Below are 27990 nucleotides of genomic sequence, written 5' to 3'. Positions count from 1 at the left end.
CATCAAATAGCTCACACCAGGATTTTGTTCCTAGCTTTGATGTAATTCTCTTAATGTGAATATAAAGAAAACATAGTAGATATTCTCACTTGATAACTGGGGTAGATCTTGAACATTCAATGAATTATTGAAAGAAAAAGACATTTCAGTTATATTTAGATTTTTTTACTCCACTTGAAAATACTTATTTAGGTTGAGGAAATAGGAACTCTTGGGAGGCAGATGATTCAATCTGCCAGTTTAAACTCAACTGAGGATTTCAGAAAACTTTCACCTCATGACTAAAAAATAAGAACCAAGTAGTATGCCAGAAAAACTGGTATATTATTTTAATGATGTTAATTTACTGGTAATGTTTTTCATAGTCTGTTAGTAAAGAAACTATGTTTGATTCTGCATTAGGCTTATGAATTTTCCATTTAGGATTCTCATGGATGTCTAATAGTGAAATAGAAGCAAGTGGCTTTATTTCATGACAGAATTTATAATGCATCATTGTGTGTACTCTTTATTTAAATTATCATGTTTCCAAAATAGGAAAGTGTACAAATCATGTTTTCACTATCAGTTTTCTTAGACTTTCTCCAGAAGAGAATTTTTCAGATTGTGGTAGGGACTGTGTAGTTCTCTACTTGTCAGAAGCAGTTCTGCAGTATCTGGACATTGGTTATCTCAACCATAAGAAAGGCTTTCCTTAATCCAGGCAGAACTTAAAACACTATAGTCAAATATAGGCAGATATATATATATAGAGAGAGAGAGAGAGAAAGATCTTCCATCCATTGGTTCACTCTTCAAGTGGCCACAATGGCCAGAGCTGAGCCAATCTGCAGCCAGGAAACAGGAGTTTCTTCTGGGGCTCCTACACAGATGCAGGGTCTCAAGGCTTTGAGTCGTCCTCTACTGCTTTCCCAGGCCACAAGCAGGGAGCTAGAAGGGAAGCAGAGCAGCTGGGATAAGGAACAGTGCCCACATGGGATCCTGGCACGTTCAAGGCAAGGACTTTAGCCACTAGGCCACCACACTGGGCTCTGGCATGTTTTTCCCCTCATTCCAGCAACAGTAAAACTTTGGATAATTGAGAAAATACCTGTCTCATCAACCAAGATCACTTGGCAATCTCTCACTGCCCTACAATTTTTGTTGACAATTATTGTGAACAATCAATGTGATATGAGACCAAACACAACCTAAGGCGTGCCAATAAGTATGCTCTTCAACCTCACACCATCAGGTGTGTTACCTGTAAATGTCAGTGAAGGTTATAGTGGGGTGGGGGTGGAGAGTGAGAAGGGAAAGAGTGGATCTACCCATACAGACTCACATTTGCCACGTGGGTGTTCTCCCAGTCATGTGCTAGCAGGCCACCATTGTTTACAATCAGGGAAAGCTGAGAGGTAAATGAGATGAGTAGTCAAATGCCCAGCATATGTTGTTTATGCATTGCTTATGTGACCAATCACTATGAAAATGTATCATCTTTTAATTATATTGGTTTAGGATAGTTTAAAAAAAAAAAAAAATATATATATATATATATATATATATATATCACCCAACAACAACAGAACAAGGCAGCCCCAAAGAGCCAAAAGCAGATTCCATTTAGAACTGTCTTGGAGCCAGTGCCTTTGAGGGCGCGGGGGTGAGGGTTGGGGAGGGCTTAAATTCAGTAAGCCCACCATTGCTCAGTTTCACAATCCCTCCTCTGCTGCTATGTGGCTGGAATGCTAGGGAAATGAAAAAAAAAAAAAAAGGAAGAGAAAAAATAGGGACAAGAATAAGGAATAGAAATAAGAATAAAGAAGAGAAAAAAAGATGGTGTGTGTAAAATTCTGTCAAAAAAAAGTAAGGCACTGAAAGAACTATTGAAAATTTTGACATCTGTTTATCTGTTTATAGCTATGGCAAGATTACTCATATTAATTCTTGTTTAAAATGCCATATGAAGGAAAGACATTTGTGCAAACAAGAGTCATATTTGAATTGTAGATCATGTCTTCACCATCTGTGAGAGCTGATGGTGTTGCAAAATTAATGTGTTAATGAAATCACAATAATTTCTCCAAAGTAATGGGTTCTGAAGCCGAGAATGACTATTTTTTGAACTTTGATGTCTAGTGGTTTCCAGTTGGGAAAAGCTCTCAGCCTTTAATTAGTTCTGCAGCCCAACTTTAAAATAAATTTGGTGATGTCTTCCTTTTGCCAGGAGTCGATACGAAGGCGGGGGTTGGTGGGGAGGAGAGGAGGGAAGCCGTAACAACTTTTGGAAAATGTTCTCTGGTGTTTGAAAAGTTGTTAAATAAGACTGCCTGCCAAGAAATGTCACCAAAAATTCTGACTACTGAGAGAGAGTGGGCAAACAGCTCAAGAAATAATCCGAGCTTGCGGCAGCATCACAGGTTGGGAATAGCTGAACCTCACACAGACTTCAGGACTAATTCCAAGGTTCTCCTTGGAAGCCAGACATAGCGATGTTCAGTGCTTTGTATTCTTGGCTAACACCATGTACCCTTTCCAACTGTATTATCCAACACTGAAGTGACTTTGCATGAGCGGAATTTGCAGGGTTGTATTGCAAGTCCTTGGAGCTTTGTGCTTGCCTCCCAGGCTACTGAGCTTGGTATCTACAATGATCCATTCCCTATCTCCCTCCCTCACCTTTGAAGAGTGGAGATAGGAGGGCAGATATACTCCCGGGATATCCTCCTGTTTGTATAGATCCATCTTTAAATCATGCTTGAGGGGGGAAGCAAAATAAGTTAGTAAGAGGTATAGGAAACTGAGATCATTACTGTCCCAAAGTTACCTTTAAAAAAAAAAAAGCAAACCCATCATTTCACTCACCCTTCAGAATATGCCCTTTCAAAGGAAACTTCCCTTCTGCCTGTTTTTAAAAATAAGTGAATCAGTCTGAAACAATCCTTTTATGTGAGGTGAAGCGTCCTTTTGCCCAAGGAACTTGCTGATCTCACCTGTGTGGTTTTTCTATTGCTGTGTTGTAGGTATGTGACTGGTGTAAGCACATAAGACACACAAAAGAATACCTGGATTTTGGGGACGGGGAAAGGCGGCTTCAATTCTGCAGCGCCAAATGTCTCAATCAATACAAAATGGACATTTTCTACAAAGAGACACAGGCCAATCTTCCAGCTGGGCTGTGCGGCACACTGCACCCTCCCCTGGAAAATAAAGCAGAAGGCTCCGGGGTGCAGCTGCTCACGCCAGACTCTTGGAATCTCCCGCTCACAGATGCCCGCAGGAAGGCCCCCTCCCCGGGGGCTGCCGCTGGCCAAAATCAGGGCCCCGGACCCTCGGCGGCGGCGGCATCGTCCACCACTGTCTCTCCCTCCGACACTGCCAACTGCTCTGTCACGAAAATCCCCACGCCAGTGCCCAAGTCTATCCCCATCAGCAGCGAGACGCCAAACCTCCCACCTGTCTCCGTCCAGCCTCCTGCGGGCATCGGGCCTCCACTGGGCGTCCCGCCTCGCAGCCCTCCCATGGTGATGACCAACCGCGGCCCGGTGCCGCTGCCCATCTTCATGGAGCAGCAGATCATGCAGCAGATCCGCCCGCCCTTCATCCGCGGGCCCCCACACCACGCCTCCAACCCCAACAGCCCCCTCCCCAACCCCATGCTGCCCGGCCTCGGCCCCCCGCCGCCTGGCGGCCCCCGCAACCTGGGCCCCACCTCCAGTCCCATGCACCGGCCTATGCTGTCCCCTCACATCCACCCGCCCAGCACGCCCACTCTGCCCGGGAACCCCCCGGGCCTGCTGCCCCCGCCGCCTCCGCCCCCTCCACCGCCGCCGGGCGCGCCCTTGCCCAGTCTTCCCTTCCCGCCGGTGAGCATGATGCCAAACGGCCCAATGCCGGTGCCACAGATGATGAACTTCGGGCTGCCGTCGCTCGCCCCGCTGGTGCCGCCCCCAACCCTGCTCGTGCCATACCCAGTGATCGTGCCCCTGCCGGTGCCCATCCCTATCCCCATCCCCATCCCCCACGTCAACGACTCCAAGCCCCCCAACGGGTTTTCCAGTAACGGGGAGAACTTCATTCCGAGCGCCCCTGGTGACTCCTCGGCGGCGGCGGGGGGCAAGCCGGGTGGACACTCCTTGTCCCCGCGGGACTCCAAGCAGGGTTCGTCCAAGACGTCCGACTCTCCGCCCGGCTGCTCCGGCCAGGCCCTGAGCCTGGCGTCTGCCGAGCCCAGTCGGAGCGAGGTGGTGGACCTGACGCGGCGCGCCACCAGCCCCCCGGGCACGGGTGGCCCGCTAGGTGGTGGCTTCCCGGGCAGTATGCTGCTGCACGGCCCGCAGGACGGCGTCATCGACCTGACCGTGGGCCACCGGGCCCGGCTGCACAACGTGATACACCGCGCGCTGCACGCGCACGCCAAGGCGGAGCGCGATCCGGGCGCCGCCGAGCGCAGGACCTGCGGCGGCTGCAGAGACGGCCACTGCAGTCCGCCCGCCGCCGGCGACCCGGGCCCGGGCGCCCCCGCAGGCCCCGAGGCCGCTGCGGCCTGCAACGTCATCGTGAACGGGACGCGCAGCGCACCTGCAGCCGCCGCCACCGAGGGCGCCAAGGGCGCGGAGCCTCCGCCCGAGCAGCCGCCGCCGCCGCCACCACCCCCGCCGCCACCTCCGCCCGCACCCCCCAAGAAGCTGCTGTCGCCCGAGGAGCCGGCCGTGAGCGAGCTGGAGTCGGTGAAGGAGAACAACTGCGCTTCCAACTGCCACCTGGACGGGGAGGCGGCCAAGAAGTTGATAGGGGAGGAGGCCCTGGCGGGGGGCGACAAATCAGACCCGAACCTGAATAACCCCGCGGACGAGGACCACGCCTACGCTCTGCGAATGCTGCCCAAGACCGGCTGCGTGATCCAGCCTGTGCCAAAACCCGCCGAGAAGACTGCCATGGCGCCGTGCGTCATCTCGCCCATGCTCAGCGCCGGGCCCGAGGACTTGGAGCCGCCGCTCAAAAGGAGGTGCCTCCGAATTAGAAATCAGAATAAGTAAAAAAAAAAAATATTAAAAGGTTTGTATATTCTCCCTACCGTCGCTCTGGCAACACGCTGGGCCAGAGTTAAGAGTCGCGGTCGGGCCTCACCTGTTGTTCCCCAGGCACAGCCCATTGTGGGCGCATGCCCACAGGTCAGGCCTCATGCTTCCAAGGCCTACCTGATTCCACAGTGAATCGTTTCTTGTGACATCATTCCCATTTTAACTACGAAGAAACGAAGCCCACACGGTGCGCTTGGCGTGCCTCTGGGGGTTACTTACAGTAAGTCGTGTCTTGAACCTACCTTAAAACTCTTATCTCTTTCTTTACCTTTGCTTGGGTCAGTCACTGGAGCTCTCCATGTTGGAGAACACGAGGAGGTGGAAAGGATCACTGGGTCACTCCCCCTGTGCAGTCATGAGGTTCCAGGGCCATGGGGTGCTCCACAGCTGGCTGTGTCCTAGACAGCGGGGTGGCTTCTTGGGTAGAAATGTTACAGCTCCAAGCCTTTCTTGATCACCGCAGGGTTCCCCTTTGCTGGATGCAAATAAAAGCGCGGTCAAGAAGCCGCATTCGCTTGAACCATGGCTTATAGCGCCTCTTCACGGGGGGGGGGGGGGGGGGGGCACTAATCAGTATCCCTCCACCACAGGACAGACTTCAAGCATCCCTGATCAGCTTTGCTGCTGCCGCTTTTGGGCGGCTGGAGAAGCCCAGTTGATAGAGCCTTCACCTCCACAGACCCTGAAAGGTTTAGTTGGGGGAGGGGAAAGGCCAGCCCTGCTGAAGCAGGTGCACACCTTTGACCTCATTGGGGACCCATGACAATTAGTATCCCCTGGGTCACTTAACAGTGAGTCAGAATTCGACAGGTAGGGGAAGAAGAGGCAGTCTGTCCACCGCTGGTGGCCAGAGGTGATCTCTCTTGCAGCTCCTGCTGCTCCTAGTGGAATACACGGCATCTGTGTGTTAAGGAAAAAAGATACAGGCAGAAAGACCCTTCCTGAATTCCCAAGAGGGAAGCGGTATTCACCTCAGACCTTGTAGCAGCTTCAGCCCTTTCTCTCTTCTCTATCCAGGTGGATAGACAAGAGGCCAAAGTGCAGTTGTGTTTATCAGCTCTTTCTGGAGAGGGAGAGGAAGCAAGAATTGAGCAATAATTCTTTGAGCCCCCAGTTGTGCACGGCCCCTTGCAGGGGCTGGGACAAGATGGAGGAGAACATGATGCGCCACCTGTTTATTTCCCAGGATGGAGAAGGCCAGGTGTAAGAGCGGTGGATGGGCCATGCACAAGGAGTTCTAGCATTGCAGGGTGCAGGTGCTTAGCTATTTTTATTCATATCTGTGTCCATAGGGCAGTTACTTTGTTCTGCTAAAGAGGAAAGTGAAACAGAAATTGCATCACCCGCGGGGGATCTGATTCCATGTTAGCAGACAGAGTTGTGATTCTGGTGGACCCCAGAGTTAGCGTTTCCTTGAAGCCACTCTAGGAATAAAGACACTATTTAGTTCCTTTGGTGATCTATTTAATAAGGTTCTTTCATGCACCTCAGTTATCTTGGGGGCAAAGTTCCTTTTGAAAAGAAAATGAAACCAACCAAACCTTCTCACCAACATCTCTAGTGCTGACAACAGTGCTCAGTTCCTATCTGATCAGCAGCAAGAGAAAATCTGGGCTTCCAACACATGATTCTGTAGTGGGAGATAAAAATACATCTGAGTGACACTTGAAGTGGTGTATCCTGCCCTCGTCTTAGAGTTAGCCTACTTATGTGGGCACCGACCTTATAGCAGGAGACATTCCTTGGGAGGCACAGAACCGGAGCAAGGGACTTTGTGAGTGGTACAAAAAGGCTTTCTGTCAGCATAGTCTGAGATTTCGTTTGCAACCACTGAACGCTAAAATTGACCTCACCGTTCGTGCCTGACTTTACATCCTCACGTTCTACTGGCTGAAGATAGATGGCCCTAGGCATCTGAATTGAAAATGCCCCAGATTTCTTCGCGGGGGTAGTTTAATCCATTTGACAAAAGTGTGAGTAATGGGGAAAGTGTGTGACAGATAAGTACCAGCCTTCAGACAGCCAGGAAGCATTCGGAATTGTCATTTTAAACACCTTCTAGCATCACTCATTCCAATAACCTGAAAGCAAGAATGGGAGGCTGATCTCCTACCACTACTGGAGTGAGAAGTAACCAGGTCCAGAATAGTGGCATGGACTGGTAAGTAGCATGGGGGACCCATAGAACATAAAAACCTAGAATACATGATGACTTCTATTAGATGTTTCTGAAAAAAGAATCAGGCCAGGGCCTTGTGTCTGGGAGCCAGGATCATTACAAAAAATTTTAAGCTGGCTTCAGCCGATTTTAGAAGATACCATGACAAGATTGCCCGATCATCCCTCTTGAGATTGGAGAGTTCTGTTTATGATGGGTTCCCTAAGAAATGACAGTTTTTCCTCAGAAGCCAGAAATACTCAGGCTCTGGCAGCTACAGAGAGGTGACAAGACAAGTGATTTAATGGGGGGGCAGAACCATCATGTCTCTACTAAATCACATTCCCTCTTGCCCTCGGTAGTTGCGTCTCATCTCGCTGCAGCCTCCGCCTGCCATAATTCACTGGCCCTTCCTGATTTTCTGTGCACACTTGGTGCTGTTTCTCTTCTTTGTCTTCAGAATCCTAGCCCATTCATACAGTTGGGGCCATTGGAAATGCATCCGTTAAATGAAAAGATTGCATGGCTTTGGGGACCTGATGGCGAGCACCATTTGATAACAGGTGAAAAGTGAAAGGCATTAAATGCCAATAGTAAATCCCAAGCTGATGTGTGGTGGGTGAGGGGCAGGTGAATGATAGCTTCCTGTGCTTGTTGGTGACTCATTATTTGTCACAAGAGAATCTGTCAGTAACGTAAACCAGTGTTCGTTACTCCTCTCACTCTACCCCCCTCACTGGTGTACCTATTAAAATAAAAAAGTAGGTCCAAAGCAGCATCTCAGGCAACTACATCCAACTCTTTGCCAAGAAATCATCACATTTGCTGGTTTATTTGTAAATTGCAGCCCCTGGACCCCACCCACCCACTCATTTTGAAGTAATTCTGTTCCAAGCTACCTGACTTTAGGCACTCAAGTATGTTGATGTGATTACAAGTTATTTCAATGGGCAGATACTCTCCCCAGATGCAGAACCAATTAAGTGGAGTTGAAGAGTTTGAGACGTTGCAAATTCTCTTCTTTGATCTTAGAATGTTAAGCCTATAAATACTAGTTCCACAACTTCTGTAAGCTAGAGAAAAAATCCCCCCAAATAATAAAGAAAGCAACATATAAACATTTCCCAAACTATCTGTCCACAAAGAATCCTATTTATAAGTGGAATATCCTCTTCTTTGTCTTTTCCTGTTAGTTTGGTGGACAGCTGCTTGTGTTTGTACATTTTTTGAATGTCTATTGTTTACATGTGTTTATGGCACTTTGGGGGAGTTCACAGTAACCATTGACAAATGTTTGAGAATACTCCCCCTCCTCAGTTTTCCAGGGAGATGACATAGCCTCTTTCAGTCAAAGAATCAGTGCAAAGAAAATGTGTACCAGCAGCAACCTTTTCAGAAGCCTCGCTTTTTCCATTCTCAAAGAGCAAGAGATTCATGCAACTGGTCACCTTGTGGCTTCCCAGTTGCTTGCATGCTCCTAAAGCCAGAAAGAACATAGAAGACTCTTTTTTTTTTTTTTTTTTTTTTTTGCCCCAGCCCTAATTCTGTGATGCTACTCCAGCCTCCACAGCAGGAAATTAATCCCACTTCCTCAGGGAAAGTTGGAGGATGTGCCTGTAGTTAGAGCTTCTCAGAGCCTCCTGATTGGTCTGGTCATAGAGCCGCCATGCCAGAACCAAGCATTTCATTAGGAAGGCCAGGTGGCTGAAGGTGACAAGTAACTCTTTGCTCCTTGACTTTCTCAAGAGAGGAAGCAGTCTGGGAGGAGGTTGAGAAGGCAGCCCAGATTATCAAAATCATCCTCTAGATGCCCACTTTCATCGCAAAGAAAAGAAGGAAAGCAAAGAGTGACGAGAGGAAAGCAGTCCAGTGGGACATTCTCAGATCCCAAACCAGACATGGGCTATTTCGTGTCCCAGCATCTGTTGCGTAGATCTGTTCATTGGCAATGATCCAGAAATCAAAGGTTAGCCTGTCCATCAGGATGCAGTTGCCGGAATAGTTCTAGGGCCCTATTCTGAGGGGCAGTGAGATGCCATTAGGTCTGTGTTGTGCATACCTTTGAGTGGTAAGGCTCCCTGGAGGGTGCTTGCTGTGAGCACTTCAGACCTGCAAAGTTTACTGGAATGGACGGTGTCAAGTTTGGAGTCATTGCTGCTGAGCCCATATGACAAAGGGTTTAAAGGCAGGGTTTTCATGGGCAAGCATTCAGCTTGTAGCTGAAATGTCAATCAGATTGCAATGGAATATGAAATGGCATGCAAATGTAACTGGGTAGCTAGAAGGCCTTAGCTACCTTGTCTTGAGAAGGGCTGGGCTGAGAATGAGACAGTGGAAGTACTGAGTGCAGACTCTCAACAAGGACTCCCTCAGAACATGTGAACAAGTGCTGTGATCCCCTGTCTTCTGGTCCATGGGGCAGCTCCCTGAAGCTGCTCTCCAGCTGCCTGGACTAGTCTCTGGATGACCTTGAGCAGCTCCCCCTGAATCTTGCTGGAAAGTTTTAAGTGCCTTTGCACAGAGGAATTTTTTGGGGAAGAGAGGCCCATAGACTTTTGGCTTCAGAAAAGTGTGTTCTGCATCTGCGAAGGATTATCTTACACATGATTTTAGAGCAATATCTGAAATGTAATTTTTCTTGTTGCTTAGAAGAAGCTGAGTGAGTCACAAATTTCTCTTAAAACTTATAATGCATGTTTTGACAATTAAATTTCTTTTGTGTGTGGTGAGCCTAATGTTGCAGACTCACAGCTGTAGTGTTTGCTCCAGGAAAGTGTGTTTGGTGAGGCAGTGGACAAATACAGGCTGTTCCTTAAGTGACCAGATCCTGCAAGTGCCAGTGAGAGAAAGTAGAAGAGGGAACCAGGAAAAGAGACATGCTGGAAATATCTTTGAGTTCTCAGGTTTTCAAAGTTGATGCTAGAAGGAGGAGCCATTGTTCTTCTCTAGAAAACCCTTCTTATTACCTGCCTTTGAAGTTGGCACAGTGGAACGAGTGACCGAGTCAGGAGAGTGGCATGGCAGTAAAGACTGTGGTGCAGAGGTGGGAGGTCGGGTCGGGGTGGGCAGGTGCACTGTATTTTCCTTCGCCACCCCTCGTCCTGCACAGAGTTGCCCATAACGCTTTGAGGAGCAATGTTAAGGCAGTACATTCTGCCTGTGTCACCTTTTTTTTTTTTTGCTTTAAATACCTCAAAAAACAGCACAGAAATTCATTTGGAGCAAAAGAAAAAAGTAACTTTAAGGATCAGATCACCAGTTTAGCACTGGCATTGTTACCACAGGGAACAGGGTCCTATTGCCAAGGAGGGAGGCCCGTGTCATCTCAGAAGGCAGCTACAGCACCTGAGCTGTGTATTTCCAGCGCTGGTCGTTTTCTGCAGTGTTTTGCTTATAGGAAAAGTAGAATAGGATCAGGATTGAGACCACGAGGACATCAATAGGGATGGGATTAGGGTTAGGGTTACATTTCTAAGATTATAGTAGAAATGAAGGAAAGAAAATGACCACAGCAGAAGTTTGCAATTAATCTAGAGAACAGTTGCTGAGCGTACTACCCAGTATTCGTAAATTAGACACCAGACAAGTTGCCCCCTGAGATCTCTCTGTCTCTCTTGATTTATTTGCTTATCTGAAAGAGCTACACTGCGGGAGGAAGGAAGAGACAGAGATCTCCATCTACTGGTTCACTGCTCATATGACCACCGGAGTCCGGAGCTTCCGGCTCTCCCATATTCTGCACATTCGCAGGGAGCTGGGTTGAAAGTGGAGTAGCCAGGACTGAAATTCGTGCCTTATGGGATGCCAGTGTCACCGTCACTAGCTTTAGCTGCTATGCCATGGCACTGGACCCTCTCCTGAGATGTCTTAACTCTGTCACTCTTTGGACCAGGCTGGAATTGCAAGCCAATTGACCCCATTGCCTAAATGCACACGTGCTGAGTAAAGAGACCGTGCCGGGAACAGAGCTGCCTTTTGACGCAGCCCAGGAGTTGGGACTGGAGCAAACCAAAGCTCCCACTGCTCCCCAGCCAAATTCTGGTCCAGACATGCAGCTGCTACAGTACTGGTTGTCTCATCACTCACTCCTCTCCCCTTCTTCCCCTTCCCCACTACCCCTCATACCTCTGACTTGCTGTCTTTGTTGGATAGCAAGCAGTTTGGACTAAAGGCAGAGTAAGATGGTGGTTGATGGTATTTAAAGAACAAAGGGACAAAATGCACTGTATGGCCTGACGGGATATGAAACATTGACCTAACATTTAAAAAATGCAACAAAAAGTTTATGTCCCCCTCATTAGCATGGCTTCTTTCCCTGGACATGTTTTGGGTATTGAAAATGAGTGTTATTCCCATTCACCAAGCTTCTCAATTCGTAATGATATCCTCCAGGCAGCTGGCTTAGTTCTCCAAGTGTTTCTAAAATGTTACTTTCTTAAATTTGAGCCATCCTACAATAACAAATTATCTAGAAGCAAAGTGGCTAAAAGGCATTTGGTGAGAGAAGGGGAAACCCTATATTTCATCCTTCAACTCTTGTTTTGGAAATTCAGATTGTAACATGATCTTTTTCTGAAGAAATCTACACACACACACTATAAAAATTGTGCAGATTGGGTGTTGTGGGAGCACGAATCATCAGGTTTAAGTTTCTCTCCAAAGTTCTGCATCCCATCAACAAGCTCTTTGATATTTTAAACCCATATTTAGAGTAATTTCAAGATATTTGGAGCACATGTGGTTAAATGTAAAACTTTGTCATTATGATTTGTTAGATGCTTATACTTTAAATATTTATAAGCCATTTTTAAGTACTTTACCCAAAAAGCATATCTGACCAGAATACTGTAATTGAATGGTATCTGAGCATCTTGATGGGTGATGCTGGGAGGAGTTGCCACAGCACCCATGTGTGTTCTTGCTTCTCTGGTTTTAATTCAATTGCCATTTTTAGTAGATTCAGATTATTTTAAAAATGTGTAAAATGTCATCAGCAGGATTGGTTGTCTGTGATTCTAAAAAAAATAATAATCCTCAGTTCTCAAAAGCCAGGGTGTTCTAACTGGGGTGTTACTGAGTTCTACTTTTTCTTTTTATCCGAGGCATAATTACTAACACTTCCATTTGTGCACTGGATCTCAGTGTCTATGTGAGCTCTGAGTGTCCCAGGGACGCTATACTGATGAATACACCGAATTCTCCACTGTTCCCCATTTAGTCATGTTTAAAGCTAAGACTTAGCATCCTGTGCTTATAGTAGGTAACCTGTTGGTGTATGTGTTATGAAAAAAGGAAAGCACAGAGAATATTGGAGGCTATAAATTTCAAACAGAGGCCTCAAAGCCTCTACACTCTTCAGTGGCTGGCAAATCCAACTTTGTGCTAAGAAGAGGGCGAAAGAAGACTTACGAAGGCTCAGAAACAAACTTGGACATCTCTTAGCACTCACCAAACGGCGTTTTCATGAGTTAAGTGTAAATGAGTCAGAAATGTATAGATTGAATTTCTCATAAAATATACATGGGTTTAAAAAGTAAGGCCAGAGTGCTTGGCAAAATAAGTTTTGGGTTTAGCCAAACCCTGAATACTTGAAAAAATAATCAGAGGGTTTGCCAAACCAAAAACACACCCAAGTCTCTCCACACCCTCCCCCCATTTAATATGATGACATCATAAATATGGCCCTTTATGGCTCTTTTAATAGTTCCAGGATTTCAGCAACATGAATTTCAAATACTAATTGGAAAAACTGCGGAGAAATTTTTTTGTGTGTGGCAAAGCATGATGACCTTGCCCATGAAGATGAGGGCCATTGTTATGTTCATAGCCTCTGCCTGTCTGGTCAGCCCACTGCCTTGTTGTCTCAACTAAGAGAGAGAGAGAAAAGAGGGGGGCATATACACAGGAGTAGCAACTGTAAAATCTTTTTTTTTTTAATTTTTTTTAAAATTATTTATTATTTAACTTCATTAATTACATTGTATTATGTGACACAGTTACATAGATACTTGGGTTCTCCCACCCCTCCCCAAACCCTCCCACCATGGTGGACTCCTCCACCTTGTTGCATAACCACAGCTCAAGTTCAGTCGAGATTCCCCCATTGCAAGCGTATACCAAACATAGAGTCCAGCATCTTATTGTCCAGTCAAGTTCAACGGCTTCTTAGGTATACCCTCTCGCAACTGTAAAATCTTATCTGGATGCTATAAGTTCTTCATGTATACTCCATTTATACATTACAGTCTTCAAAGTTTAATGAAAACCTCATCATATCCACGTGCTGGGAGACCGCTTTTGCTTGTGCACACTCCAGAGACTGCCTTCACCTATTTCACTGGAGTGTGAACCATTTTTGCCATGTCTAGCCCCGACTTTATTCAGGTCTCTGGGTTACTGAGAGAGGAAGAAAAGTGTGATAGGAGTTCTTATTTTGGAGAACCAATAACTAGGACAGGCATCACAGTACAGCATGTTAAACTGTTACCTGCAATGCCAGCTGCTGGCTTGAGTCCCAGCTGCTCCACTTCCCATCCAAATTTCTGTTAACAGACCTGGAAAGCAACAAAAGATCACTGTGGCCATTTAGGGAGTGAACCAATGGACAGAAGTTCTCTCTGACTCTGTAATTCTGTTTTTCAAATAATCTTTTTTATAAAAACGGACCAATAGCCTCCTGATTGTGGCAAGAAGTAACCCAGGTCCTTGTCCCCAGCCTTGTGCAGAAACTGCCCCCTGCCATGCTTCTGCAGGCAGTAGGCTTCCTCTGGGCACAGTTTGTCCATGCCGAACCCAGGAAGGCTGAGTGTGCACATCAGTGTGCACTGGCAAATGAGGAAAAAGGGTCTCGGTAGAGATACAACTGATGCATTACCTTGCTGGTGCCCCTGACACAGATGAACTGGGGGTAGATTCTTTATCTGAGCAAGGACATGAGCTGACAGTGGAGGAATGGGTGGTGCAGTCAGATGGCACAAAGCCCAGATGCAGCCAGGGACACACAAGGGGGGTATGGGGACAGCTTGACATGAGTCCTGAACTTGGTGGTTGTAAAGGGTAGGGGAGCAGGAGTCTGGAGATGCAGGAATAAATGTGTCCTGACTATCGGAGACTATGAGAATGACTGTGAACACAGCAGCATGCAAGGCTCATAAGCAGGTGCATCTGTGGTCTAAATGCTGAAGCCACTGGAACCATTCAGTGCAGGGAATACTTTTCTCCCTGTGCCTGGAGTGGGCCCCCAAAAATTCTAGCTCATGCTGCAAGGAAACACCAGTAGGACTGTTGGAAGCCCAATAGAGTGTTTGCCTGTGTGTCCCAGATCTTGGGTCGGGGGGTTCTCCATTCCCACAGGCCAGTGGTTTCTCAAGGGCATTAGGCAGTAGGTGGAAGCTGTCAAACCAGCAGACTCTCCTGATGAGGGCCATTGTGTGGAACATAACGGCATGTTGGTGCCCAAAGTCCATCCTTGGACAGGCATTGGAGGCTTACTGTTGTTCAGACAATGACATGGAATTTCCCAGAACCAGAATCACAGCTTTCCAGGGCCTGCAGCTATGGTGAAGGGTGGATATGGCCTTCTACTCTTTCCTGTAACTGGAACAAGGCCATGAGGGATGGGGGTGGACGTACATGTGATGTGTGACCCTTCATATGTACCCCAGCAGTGACCATTACTATCCTGCTCAGAAGGCCACAAAACTGGAGTGAGAGCACACGGCTGGGGAGACCTGCCTGCATTTGTGAAAAAACAGGCTGTGAGGGAGAGATCAGGACTAGTTTGACAACCTTCCTGGGCCTGCACTTTTTCACTAGGTAATGACAACAGCTCCTGTGAGAACATTTCCGAAAGCGCATGGGAAGCTAAAATCAAAAAGATGAGCCTGTGTTCACAATCCCCAAATGTGAAATCTACACATACAAAAAATGTTTGAAAAAGTTCATGGAAAATGAGTATCCAGAAAAATCCATTCATGAGTTTAACACACTTTTGCACCCAAATGTAGGTAGTGTTCCATACCCTATACACTGGCCCTAATGTTATGGAACCATTATAAACACATCTTACAGGTGAAGAATCTAAGGCACAAAATGATTGAGACTCTTCTGCAGATTCATGTAGCTAAGAAAAGGCAGCTCTGCTATCCGACCAGCAGCTGGGCTGGCTCCAGATTCTCCTTATAAGACCACTGTACATGTCCTCTCTGTTACAACTGAGAGTCATAACCCTGCTTCATGAAGTGGGCCAGCTCCAATGCAAAGATGCATAAGCCAAAATGCCCCCTCGAGCTACCTGGTTGTAGGTGGGACCTAAAGCTCAGAACTTCTTCCAAGAGCTGGGGGATGTAAAGTATCATCAGGTCACTGCATGTTATCCACTTCAGGGGTCAGGACAAGCACTGCAGAAATTCTAAGATCTCACGTTCCATTTGTGCAAGTAGAGACTGGGGCAAGAAGGGAGAATGCTCAAGGGCAGAGTGGAGCAGCCGAGATTGGAAACCGAGTCAGCATCTGCCTTTCCTCCCCATCAGACACAGGATCTGACTGAAGCTGCTTGAGTTACGACTCCCTGGTGCCAAGGACAGGCAGCATATTTGAGCCACCCACTGCATGGCTTCCTCCCCCTCGGGCAGAGGGCAAGTGGCTCACACCTGAACATCTGGGGCTGAGGGATTACTGGGGAGAGAACAGTTCTAGTTAGCCCCACTCCCCATCTCCTGTGCTATTCATCAGAGAAGTCAGCACCCCAATTCTTATTTTTACAGTGGAATTTCCACTAAGAGGACGCCCTGCCCCCTCACACACTCTCTCTCCCGCTCTAGCCAGTGACACCTGCTCATGTAGTCACACAAGAGAGCACAGGGAAATAATCATACATGCTTTAGTAACATCTTTGCTTTCATGAGATAAAAGTACATAAACTATACTCATTTCCCAGGGAAATTATGAAAATGCTGAACATTGCTATTTGACATGAAGTAGGTGCTCAGTTGAACTGACTCCTTTCTTTGGAGATACTGCTGCTTCCCCAAGCTGTGATGGGGCATTCTTATTCCTGAAGACTAAAGGGTGAAGAGTTCTGGCCCTTCTGTGAGATTTCCAGCAGGACATTAGGTATATGAAGTAATTCTTTTCTTTTCTTTCGGAATAAGTAGTGTAACTACCTGCTCCAGTAAGTTTGTTTAAAAGGAAAGTGCACTGCTAATCACATATTCCTCTGAGCTCTTAGAAGACAGACAGGGTTGTTTGGTTTGCTTAATGTCCCAGGTTCCAGAAAGAATTTGAGGTAGAAACGGCCAGTGGTCCAGTATGAAGTTGAAGATTAGATGAGTTCCCAGGAGGAAATTTTATGATTCAGGGAACTTTTATCCTTTAGGAACTTTTGGAGACCAGCAAGAGTTCTAGAACAGCCATTTATAAGAGCAGGCAGGCCCCTCGCCATTCTGCTCACAGCAGGAGCCAAGCAAAGAAAACAGAATTTTCATTAGAAATGACTGATGCAGTTATTATCGTGGGGAGTGTTATTATGGTTATTGTGTCATATTATGGTTAAAATTGTTTTTAATACAATACACGAACCTTATCAGAGCCACAGGGTGAGCAGTTCCTGGGCCAAAAGCTGAGATGCAGAGCCCAGTGCCAGGCTAGACTGGAGCTCCCTGTTGGTCTCCACACCCTGGCTTCATCACGGGCTATTTCCTCCCTATTTACATTAGTGAATGACTGCTAAGACAAGAGATGCTGTCATTTTCAAAGCTGGAAGGCATTTCCAACCAGGTAAAAACTATTTCTAAACTCTGCACAAAGCCATGGCGGATAAAGGAGGGAGGGAAGCGCTCTTTGGCCAAAGCCGCCCTTCCCAGGTTGTGCTTACTTGTGGGCCCACTATCTGGCATCACTCTCAGAGTTTATCAGCTGGTGCAGGCAGCTCTGTCCATTGACCGCTGGGCTCTCCCCTTGTGAGTTCCCAGAATAGCTGCAGCTACCTGAGAGCGGGTCAGTCCTCAGGGACTCGTTATTGTCCCAGATAAACAGCATCGTGGCAGCCAGCACGTAATGGCTGTATTTAACCGTGATAAGTGATGGGCAGCCACACCAAGTGAGTGGCTATGTGCTGCAGCCGAGGTAGTTGCACAAAGGCAAGCTGACTGGGCAGCAGGCGTTTCTGAAACATTGCAGAAATGGTGCCACTGGGTCGGAGACTCGAGGGAATCAATATGACAACCATGGGGTAAGGCTTTCCTTCTCGACAAGCAGTGCAGGACTGGCCTGCTGGATTTTGATTGCACACATTTCAAATAAAAATTGAGAAAGGACATAGGAATAGAAGTCTAGAAAATGGGCTCAGTGGATAGAGGTAGGCTTCCTGGTTAAAGGTGGAAGATGCTGGCTGGGATGTGTTGGGATGTGAAATAAGACACTCCTCACTTTGAGGAATAATAGCCTGGAGATTTTAGGAGATGTTCTTGGCTTACCGTCTCATGCTAGAAAGATCAAAGAAATTGAAGTGAGGATGGCCACCCTCAGACAGCATTGACACTGAGAGAACATATTAGTGTTTGGACCCATCATGATCCTCCACAGTCTTTGGAGACAGAGTGCCTACCAGTTCACTCTCCCACACACTGGCCATCTAGGTTTCCACCGTGGTTAGCTGGAACCTGATTGCCAGAGCCATCACCATGGCCTCCCTGAGTCTGCATTGGCAGGAAGCTAGAATTGTGAACCAGAGAGTGGGAAGACAGCATTTTAACCGTGAAGCCAAACACCTGCCCCTGAGAGGGCATTTCATTGCTTTGGTCAAGAAGGTTGGGCAGGCCTGTCTGAAATTGTGAGGATAACTGGTCATACCAGCCCAGTGGGGACTTTGCATTGTGTTGTTGTGGTGCTGGTCTTCATTCATGGTACATGTGTGTATTTGGTATGAGAAATGAGCTTCTTTTTGTGTCATTGCATGTTGATGCTTAGTGTAACACAAATGGGTTATCCTACCTTACAAAAATCTCCACAATGCAAAGGAAAATCCTAGAGGAAATATAAACACCACCAGTTCCCCCAGGACCCTGTGTGTGTGTGTGTGTGTGTGTAAGAGAGAGAGAGAGAGAGAGAGAAACACTCAAGTTTTAGACTTCAGGGTCTAGAAATTGATAGGCCTCCTTAAATATCAGTACCAGATTCATACCCAGCTGCTCAATATGTAGACTTCTACATATTTGATGCTGGCCTTGCTCCAAGGATCCCACAATCACCACATGTGAGAGAGGGAAGATGGAAGAGAACATGTGCTCCAAGCCTCCATCTCATAGAGGAAGAGTCAAGGCTTGGGGCATGGGTGAGGAACAGATCCAAGCTCTCATGCCTGCTTAGGGGCAAGCTGGACTGTGACTTGGTTCTCTTCTCACTTCCTGGAGTAAAATACCGCTTTGCACAGATAAAACAAAAATTGCAACAGAGAGGAGCCAGATTTTCTGTAAGATCCCTGTGTTGGCAAGGGCTCAAGGCTCCAGAATTTTATTCCATGTTCGCTTGCAAAAAAATCTAAGCTTGCATCGTCCCCACTCACTCAACAGATTTCACTCCTTGTGTGCCAGCGAAAGCCCCAGAAATTGAAGCCCAACCATGAGTCGTTGTCGTCATTGGATTGAGTGTTCTTGGATCACCAACACCAGGTGTGCCCTGAACCAGAGTCAGAGGACTGCACACAAGGATGCTTTCAGTGTGACCCCCCCTCCTCAAATGCCGGAAGCATTAGGGGACTGGTACTGCCGCCCCTGGCCTTGGTGGGTGTCCCAGGCACCACAGCAAGGATGTGCTGACAGGGAAGTGCATAAATGGTCTGCTTTGCCATTCTTTTAAAATAAGCCCAGGGTGAGGAGGCTTTCTGAGGAGCAGAGAATGGGGGCTGCAAAAAATAGAGTGTGGTGCAGCTGCACCCTTTGGAACTTTGGGGGAAAACACATATTATTTACCAGACAATAATAGATCCCAGGGAATAATAATGATTATTATAGTGTTTGGGATGGCCAAGGCTGTACTTAGGTTCCAGAATCGCTCTCATTATAATCCCCGTTTTCCCTGTCCGTTATGAAAGCTTGGACATTTTTCCTACAAGTCGGCTGATGCTGTCCACGTTTGGCTTCTGTCCAAAGGTGATTGGAATATAAGGAAACTTATTTGATAAATTTCTTCTCTCTCTGTTCCTCATAGGGGTTGTATTCAAAAGGAAGCTATGTCATTGAAAAAGCAGTTGCAGCCTTCTTAAGTAAGCCTTTAAGAATGGCAGTGTTTCCCAGTGAGTGGAGGAGTTTGTTAAACACCTCTTTTCTCTCCTAAATAAAAAATACAAGGAGGACCCTGTTGGCCTATAAGAGTCAGTCTCTCGGGTCCGGCAGCGTGGCCTAGCGGCTAAAGTCCTCGCCTTCAATGCCCCGGGATCCCATATGGGGGCTGGTTCTAATCCTGGCAGCTCCACTTCCCATCCAGCTCCCTGCTTGTGGCCTGGGAAGGGAGTCGAGGATGGCCCAAAGCTTTGGGACCCTGCACCCGCGTGGGAGACCTGGAAGAGGTTCCTGGCTCCCGGCATTGGACGGCATGCACCGGCCCGTTGCGGCTCACTTGGGGAGTGAAACATCGGGTGGAAGATCTTCCTCTCTGTCTCTCCTCCTCTCTGTATATCTGGCTTTCCAATAATAATAAATCTTTAAAAAAAAAAAAAAAGAAAAAAGAAAGTGAAGTAGTACTCTGGGCTTCCTGTTTAAAAAAAAAAAAAAAAAGAGTCAGTCTCTCCTGGTCGATCCAGAGCAACTTGTGAGCAGTGTGCCCCAACTGCAAAACTGCCCATTGCCCCCGATAAGAAGCCAGTCTTGGGTCTTGGGATCCACTTCTCATTTCCTTGACTCTTCCCAATCTTTTATAGCCTCATAGTGGATGGTGACTCTTAATGCTTTTGAATTTCTTGTCTCTCATTGTCAGGAAAAACAGAAAAATGAAGGAAAGAAGGGAGGGGGGAGGAGACAAAGGGAGACAGGCAGGAAGCAAAGAAAGGAGGAAAGGAATGAGGAAAGGAACGGAGAAGAGAAAGAAATCAAATGCGAGCTCACTATTCAGAGATAAATACCGACATTTACAAATCAGACCGTGCCAGATGCAAAGGTTTCCATGGCCTTGTAATTCAACCCCCACTGCATATTTGTGGTGTTTTGCATTTTCACTTTGGTTATTTAATATACATATTAAATGCACACAGATCTGGTGATTTAATGTGATTTGGGGAACTCAGGCATTTCCTGTCGTGCACATTGAGATTTTCAAACCTTGCTTTTGGCTGCTGCTTATTATTGTTGCCGTTAACACCAAGATCTGGGTAGCAGGGTTCAAAGCACAGGCTTCCACTTAGTCCTCCCCACGGGCATTCCAACCCCCTCACACTCATGCTGAACCAGTTTCCAGGTCTCTTTGTGGCCTCCATTTCTTCATCTCTAAAATAAGGAGGTTGTAGCATAACATCTCTGGGGTCCCTGTAAACCCTACTGTCTACCACCTCTCTGAAGTTACATGTTCATTGTTATAAAAAGAAAAAGTACTCTCAGTGCCAAATGTGCCCATTCGTGTTTGACGTCCACAGGTACTGGGAGGAGGCAAAGGCTCCGTGTGAGAGGCATGATGGAAGAGAGCTGTACTCTCTTACATGCACCAACTCCAGTGTCAGCCCAGACTCTGCCCCAGGGGCTGGGTGCCGAGACTTGAACTAAGCAGCCCCAGCCCCAGACAGACAGAGTCTATCTTGCTGTCTAACTGGGTGAATAAGGGACTGGGAGTACATGCATGTGTCGCTAGGGATGAGCAAGCAGGGCCCAGGGCTGCGTGTGGACATGGTGATTCCCAGATGAAGAACCCACGTTTATCTTCTGCCCCCAGGGATGCCACGGCCCTGTGGCTTTATGATCTTCCAGCTTGAAGCCCTGGGTTGGTTTTGGAATTGGAAGTGTCTATGGCTCATCTAGCTCATGGGCAAAATCTGCAACTTGAGAGTCACCCATTTGTTCAGGCTCAGTTGCCTCTGCAAGGAGACGTCCAAGTAATGTATATGTCCGCATGGTCATTTTTTCAGTTACTAGAAAGTGAGTTTCTTACAGCAAACTCTAGAGCTGTTACACTGGAGAGTAGGGCTGATGTTCAGAGCTGCAAGGCCCCCTCCCACGACCCTCTCAACCAGAGACCTTGCCTGGCTTTGAGGTGACCTTGGGCAGCGCCAAAGCCCAGTCATGGCCAGACATGCAGTGATGGGGAGGGGAAAGTGGCTAAGCTGCAAAGGATTCTGGGGTCAGGGAATGAGGCTGTGGTACGTCATGCAAGCCATTGGCGTCTCATTTCCTTACCCAAAACTGGCAGAGCTGGCCCATGGATGTAACTTGGGCTGAACTCACACTGCACTACCTCGGGTCTGAGGGTTCCTCCTGGGTTCTCCCTGGACAGAGGTGGGTAGAGGGGACAGCTCTGCGGATTCTGATGGCTGTCTCTTCTCGCTTTCCAGGACCGCTCGCTCACAGGGTACCTTGCATGGAGAGAGGGCGCAGAGCAAACCATGTCAACGCCATCCAATGACACCAGCTGGTCAGCTCACCACCCCCTCTGGCAACAACTCAAGCAAATAAAACTGCTTCCTGTCATTAAGTGTCTTGGAGGAAACAGCCCTCCCTCGGTGGCCTGGAGCCCAGAGAAGTCAGTGGCGTCTTGGACCCACCTAGCGGGCCCAGCCTTTCTGCTGCCACCATCTCTGCTTCTTCCTGGAGGAACTGAGGGATTTTTGTCCCTGGTTTCTGGTTTTCAAAAGAACAAACAAAAAACAGAGCACCACCAAGCCACAAGGACCAATGTAGGTATTCTCCCCGCCCCATCTAGGGCTCAGCAGCTGAAGCTGGAAGAGGATAGTGGATTGGAAAACAGAAATCTTTTGTTTTTAATCTTTTAAAAAAACTGCTGTGGTTTTGCTGCTACACTAAGAATTGTGATTTGCATTGTACAGTTTTCGAACCTATGCTGTCCCTGTTTGGATGGCAGAGAAGGGGGGGTGGCGCCGGCGTCCCCGCACCTCAGGTGCGTCCCCACCCCAGCCCAGGATGCACTTTGAAATGAAGAGTTAGAATATTTTATTGGCTAATATTACTTTTCTTGTTATTTTTTACAAAGGCCACCTTTATCCTTTAGGATGCCATATTTTCAGTGTTACACTTTTCTGGCTTTTAATTTTCAAGTTGACAGATGTAAGAAGCAGCATGAATAGTTTATACTGTGGTTTTTTTCAGAGACTGAATGCCAAGAGACCTCGGTCAATGTTTATTCTTCTCAGCTTTCTCTTTAAATCCAGCCCCCCCACCTCCTCAATAGTGCTCCATTTGGGAACAGAGCAGGAGTGTGGAACTGAAGACCAAAATGCCCTCAAGGTGTAAAATAATCCGAGGGGAGGGGAGGGGGAAATCTTTGCTGGGCGTCACGAAAGACTCAGATGAAATTCCACCCCCCGATGGTTTTCGGTGATCCAGGAAGTCCATGAGACAATCTCCCTATACTCAGAACCCTTTCATGATAATGAGAATGGTATGGACAGACCAATGAAAACAAGCGGGAAAGTGAGAAAGATTGCCCGTGATTCTGTTTCACTGTTTGCTTTCTCCTGTCATGGTAAAGAGAAATGTGCAATTGGATCCTCGGTCGGTGGTGGAGGGTAACAGGGTAGATTTACTTGTGTGCACTTGTGCAGTGGTAGCTGCGCGTCCAGCGTCCTCTAGAGCATGTGTGCTGGCACTGAGTTGGTGAGACAGTCGTGGAATATCCCATTCTGATGAGTACAGAAAAAAAATTAAGGAAAAAAAATCAAAAAGAAAAAAAAGGAAAAAAAAAAACAAAGCAAAACACAAAAACACAAAAACAACACCTTGTGATGATTCAGTGTATCTGTTTACTAACTCCAATAAAGCAATTGTCCCCTCTGGAGGGGGTCCAGGTGCCCTGCACACACGGCTGGCCACAGCAGGAGGAGGGCTGGTGGTTCCCGGCAGTGGTCCCCTGGTGGTGGTGACGGGCAAGGCTGGGGCCAGGCCGGTATGGTGGTGACCTTGGAACACCGTGGGGCCGTGGTTGTGGTTGGTGTACATACTGTATTTCTATATTCTCCTTTGTACAGTCACTTAACAAGTCAAGCTACTGTTTTACAGGTGCTCCTTATTTATTAGAGCTGTGAGAGCTTGGGGGACACACCTGGCGAGCGAGCTCGCTTTTTAATAATGAAATTTGTTGGGGAAGGGGGGGTGGTTAATGGGGGAGCAGGGAAAAAGTGGGGAGGGTGTGGGAGGGAGGGGAAGCTCGCAAACCCGGGGGAAGAGATTTATAAAAGTGAACAAAAAGAAAAACTTCCAGCAGCAAACTAAACCTACCCACCCACCCATCCAAACCCCCCACCCCTTTCCCTCGCCAGGCGGGAAGAAGCAGGCCCTCTCTCTCTGGGCACTGGCTTCCCTACTGGGCTTACCACATTCTGCTCTCTCCCTGACTGGTGTCAGATTCATCAAACAAAAATAAATCTCTAAGGAAAAAAAATGCACTCATATGTACGTATTTGGCTTTTCTCATTATTATGATTGTTATTGTTATGAAAGGTCTTCATTTCTCTGCTCCCGCCTCCAGCCCCACTCCACTCCCACCAATGGCGCTAGCCATCCCAGACCTGCAGAGCATCACCTGTTTGTGAGGCAAGAGCCCGCTGTGTCTGCTGCAGGGCCTGCTTCTCACCACACCCAGGGTGGACAGCAAACTGTGCCAATGGTGTGACTTCTTGGGCACTATAGATGCCTTGCAGGGTCATTTTTTCTTTATTTTTGACATTCTTTACATAGTTAATTAGGGTAAAAAGGTTCAAGGGCTACAGGAAAGTGGGTAAGACTTATTTCCACATTGTTTTTGTCATATATCTGGGGCAAAGGGGGAGATAAAGGGAGAAACCCCACCCAGTCTCCCATCCATCCCAGGTCCCTGATGTGGGGCATGCACAGGTGGTTTTGATAGTTCAGCAGTTATGAATTGCTGCCATTCTCGCCATTCCAAACATGATGAGGTCGCTGAAGAATTCACCGATTGACATAGTCCATCTTAGAGTCTCCCTTTGCCCATTTTTTCACTGCCAACATATGGCTGAGGTAGTTGACTGACTTGTTCTGTCCTCTGTCTTTTCATGGTTAGGGTTCTGAGTCCGGCAGTTCGATTCGGGAGATCCCAAAAGAAACTTTGTGTGAGGTGTTCCCAGACCAGATTCTTGTGTGTACTTGCAAGTACAGGACCCGGTACAGTCCATTGCCCCGATCAGCTGGTGGTTGCAATTACTAGGTCGGTTCTGTTTCTAGCCCTGTCTTCCACTGGAACCAATGGGTGTTGCAGTCCAGCCTGATTCTGCCCAGCACACACTCGGCCCTCACATAAACCAGTGGGAGCTGCAGCCTAGTCGGAGTGACCCACAATAACGCCCACTGGGCCCGCTCTCTATCCTGGTTTGCCAATATGTGCAGCAGACTAGTCCAGTCTGCGCCATATCCCATTCAGCTCTCATACATGTCAATGGGTATTGAAGCCTAGTTCAACCCAACCAGCTCCACTATCCAGCCCACACAGATGCTGTTGGGTGCCTTTCTGTCTAGCCACCCCAACTTTGTCCTGGTTTTTGTGCCCTCCAGTGGGAGTGGTAACCCAAGAAGGAGGTGCCCACTATTTCCCATCTAGGCCACTCCTACTCCCGGATTATGAACTCTCCAGGTGGTTCTGCAGTTTAACTAGACAGAATTAGCCCCCAGTGCCAGCTTCTGCTAGCTGATGCTGCGGCTAAGCCCAACCAACACTCACCCACTCTGATTTTTGTTTGCACCAGTAGGTACAATCAGCCCAGCCTGGCTTTTCCCTGATCTAGTCCACATGAGGCCCACAGGTGTTGTTGCCCTGCCTAGTCTGGTCTGCTTCCATCCCAGCTCATGTTCTCCAGTGGGAGTAGCTGTCGAGCAAGGGAGTCTTCCCACATTCCCCCTGCCGGCTTTGCCCCCTCCCTCCCTGGTTTTCACATGTACTGGTTGGGCACTGTGGTCACATCTGGTAGAAGTCACTTCACCTTGGCATTCCGTATTGTGGACTGGTTTTTGTCGCGACCAAACCTTGCTCGACCCACACTCTGTTCTGGTGCTCAGATTCGCCAGTGGGTGATGTGAACAGGTTCAGCCTGGTCTGCCCCCGACCCATGTCAAATGTATGCCAGTGGGGAACTTTCCATGGCCTATTCTGGGCTGTTTCCTTTCATGCTTCTTGCACTTATCTGCAGGGACTGTGTCCTGCCAGAGGAGTTACCCAGGCTCTTTCATCAGAACCTTCCCAATGCCAGGTTTCACGCATACCAATGGGTCCGTGAGCCAGCCCTACTCAGTTCACCTCCTGTCCTAGCAGGTACAGTGGCTTTCCTAACTGGCCTTCAATCCAATCTGGTTCTTGTTGTTGGATATTTCAGCCCAGCCACGGCTCGTCCATTCCCATATACAACTCACACATGGCTCAGTAGGGGCTGAGACCTAGCCTAGTCCATCCCACATCTACCTTGGTCCTCCAGAGCACCAGATGGTGTTGGAGTCTGGCCCGGCTTGGTGTGTCCAGTCCCAGTTCACACTTGTGCCAAGGGAGATTACAGCCATATCCAGATTAGAACACAGCCCCATTCCAGCCCCTGTGCTCCTTGGTGGGAATCTCAACCCATCTAGGGTATCCCCTTAGCTCTCCAACTGGGCCTGTTCCCAGCCATAGATCGCGCACATGCTAGTGGTGAAGCACTTGGCACAGTCCCTCACCTATCCTGGCCCCTGCCCTAGATGCTGTGGCTTAGCGTTCCTGGCTCATGCAGACCAGTAGGTGCAGCAGCCTAACTCGGCATGACCTGTGCTCCATCCTGGTTTCTGGTTTTGCTTGTGGGTTAAGGTTTGCTCAGTCCTGCCTGGTCCACCCTGTTCCATTACCAATTGACACCTTAGCCAGCTGTTGGAGCTACTTTGCCCAGCTTGTCCGACCCCCAGGTCTGGACCATGTGTTCACCAACAGGAGCTATGACCTGCCAGGGGAATTTCCCAAGTTCCTCCACTTGATCTACTCCCAGACCCAGTTCTCATACATGCCAGTGGGTTTTAGGCCAGTGTCAGGCTCAGTCTGGCCTTCAATTTGGCCTGTATGAGCTGGTGAATGTTGCAGTCCGGCCCACCCCACACCCTATTCAGGATGCACATTCGGGTGCTGCTGCCTTGACCAGTCCAGACTGTTGAGGGTTCCTTTACCCGTGATTGATGGCAGGCTCCCTGGTCACACCTAGCTTAGTCCATCACCACTCCAACTCTTGAGCTAACCAGTGGGGCTAGTATTTTCACAGCAGGGTCATTTTCTTTCTTTCTTTTTTTTAAAGATTTATTTTTATTACAAACTCAGATACACAGAGAGGATGAGAGATAGAGAGGAAGATCTTCTGTCCAATGATTCACTCCCCAAGTGAGCGCAACGGCTGGAGCTGTGCCGATCCGAAGCCAGGATCCAGGAGCCTCCTCCAGGTTTCCCATGTGGGTGCAGGGTCCCAAAGCTTTGGGCCGTCCTCCACTGCTTTCCCAGGCCACAATCAGGGAGCTGGATGGGAAGCGGGGCTACCGGGATTAGAACCGGCACCCATATGGGATCCCGGCGTGTTCAAGGCAAGGACTTTAGCCGCTAGGCCATGCTGCCGGGCCCAGCAGGGTCATTTTCAAGTGCTTCTTCAAGCCCAGGTCTTTTTCTGCCTCTGAGGGGTCAGGTGTAAGGTTCAGGAAGCTCTCTTCATTGGCCGCGTCCCTCCCCTATGGGGCTTGCTCACACCCACATACTGTCTCACCCTAATGGATTGGGGGATGATTAGCCTTTATTTTATATGGAACATGGAATGGGTCTCTTTGGCTTTTTCTGCATCAGGAAGTTTCCAAGGTTCAACATAAGGCCTGGTGCTAACTCACCTAAACTAACCCAGTCTTCTTGTTCTGCATATGAAATACGAGAAGCGTAGCAGAGCACCTTGTCTGGTCCAGGGTCCTGCACCCAGTGACTCAGCTCATTCAATTCTCAGACTGCTCTGCTTTCTCTTGCCAAAGCCAAGAGTGTCCAGGAGGCCTCCTGGTGTGTGTGTGTGGGGGGGGGGGGGTGGCGGGGAATGCTCATGGCAGTGACTCCATTGAAACTGAGCTGGGGACTCAAGTCAGGGATGTGGTAGGAGCCAGGACCCCTGGTCACAGTTGTCAGTGGCCAACTCCTTGGTAGCATCGTTCATAGAGATGCTCATCCTTGATTTTGCTTCTGCCTGCAGTCCAAGACTGTTAAAACAACATTTCAACCCTCGAGAAACAAAAGGAACCTTTGCTCCCACACTCAAAGATTGTGTGGCATCCTTTTAACTCCTAGCACCTTGCCTCCTCTTCTTCCTCCGCTTGATCTTTGCACTTTCTGAATGCACCATTCTCCCAGGTTCCATAAACTATAGACAAATAAAGATGAAAGCAATGACATAATCCATAGCTAGTGTGCAGATTAGTAACCCTATGAGGAAGGGGCAGTTGTCTTTCCTGTGTTCCATGATAACTTGGAACTTGATGAACACAGTCAACCCCCAAGTTCACATGGCAGTTGACTTACAGAATGGAATGGGTTTAGGGCAAGAGCCCAGGCCTGGAGTTCCAC

The 27990-nt window shown here is 48.0% G+C and overlaps 1 protein-coding gene and 1 long non-coding RNA gene across 7 annotated transcripts in view; one reads left to right on the top strand and one right to left on the bottom strand.

Moving 5' to 3' along the window:
* The window catches only part of SOBP (sine oculis binding protein homolog), a 158095-nt gene extending 134959 nt beyond the window's left edge, over positions 1 to 23136 (top strand). For 3 of the 6 annotated variants that reach the window (XM_058660128.1, XM_058660120.1, XM_058660106.1), the window contains 2 exons: positions 3006 to 4990; positions 21758 to 23136. In XM_058660128.1, the coding sequence (XP_058516111.1) occupies positions 3006 to 4990; positions 21758 to 21878 (2106 nt within the window). In that variant the 3' untranslated portion in view covers positions 21879 to 23136. Of the gene's footprint in view, positions 1 to 3005; positions 5041 to 21757 lie in introns of all 6 variants that reach the window. The other 3 variants (XM_004580343.3, XM_058660114.1, XR_009244906.1) reach the window with 2 other exon arrangements.
* On the bottom strand, positions 1323 to 3174 carry LOC131479500 (uncharacterized). The gene is made up of 3 exons (XR_009244911.1): positions 3048 to 3174; positions 2662 to 2739; positions 1323 to 1390 (listed from the first exon to the last, which is right to left on the bottom strand). It is a non-coding gene; the product is annotated as an uncharacterized LOC131479500 (long non-coding RNA).
* Positions 23137 to 27990: the final 4854 nt, after the last annotated feature.

The sequence above is a fragment of the Ochotona princeps genome, chromosome 1 (assembly GCF_030435755.1).
Source record: "Ochotona princeps isolate mOchPri1 chromosome 1, mOchPri1.hap1, whole genome shotgun sequence".
In the NCBI taxonomy this organism is placed as follows: Eukaryota; Metazoa; Chordata; class Mammalia; order Lagomorpha; family Ochotonidae; genus Ochotona; species Ochotona princeps.
The sequence above is the reverse complement of the archived record's forward strand: the minus strand, read 5'-3'. Positions and strand labels throughout refer to the sequence as shown.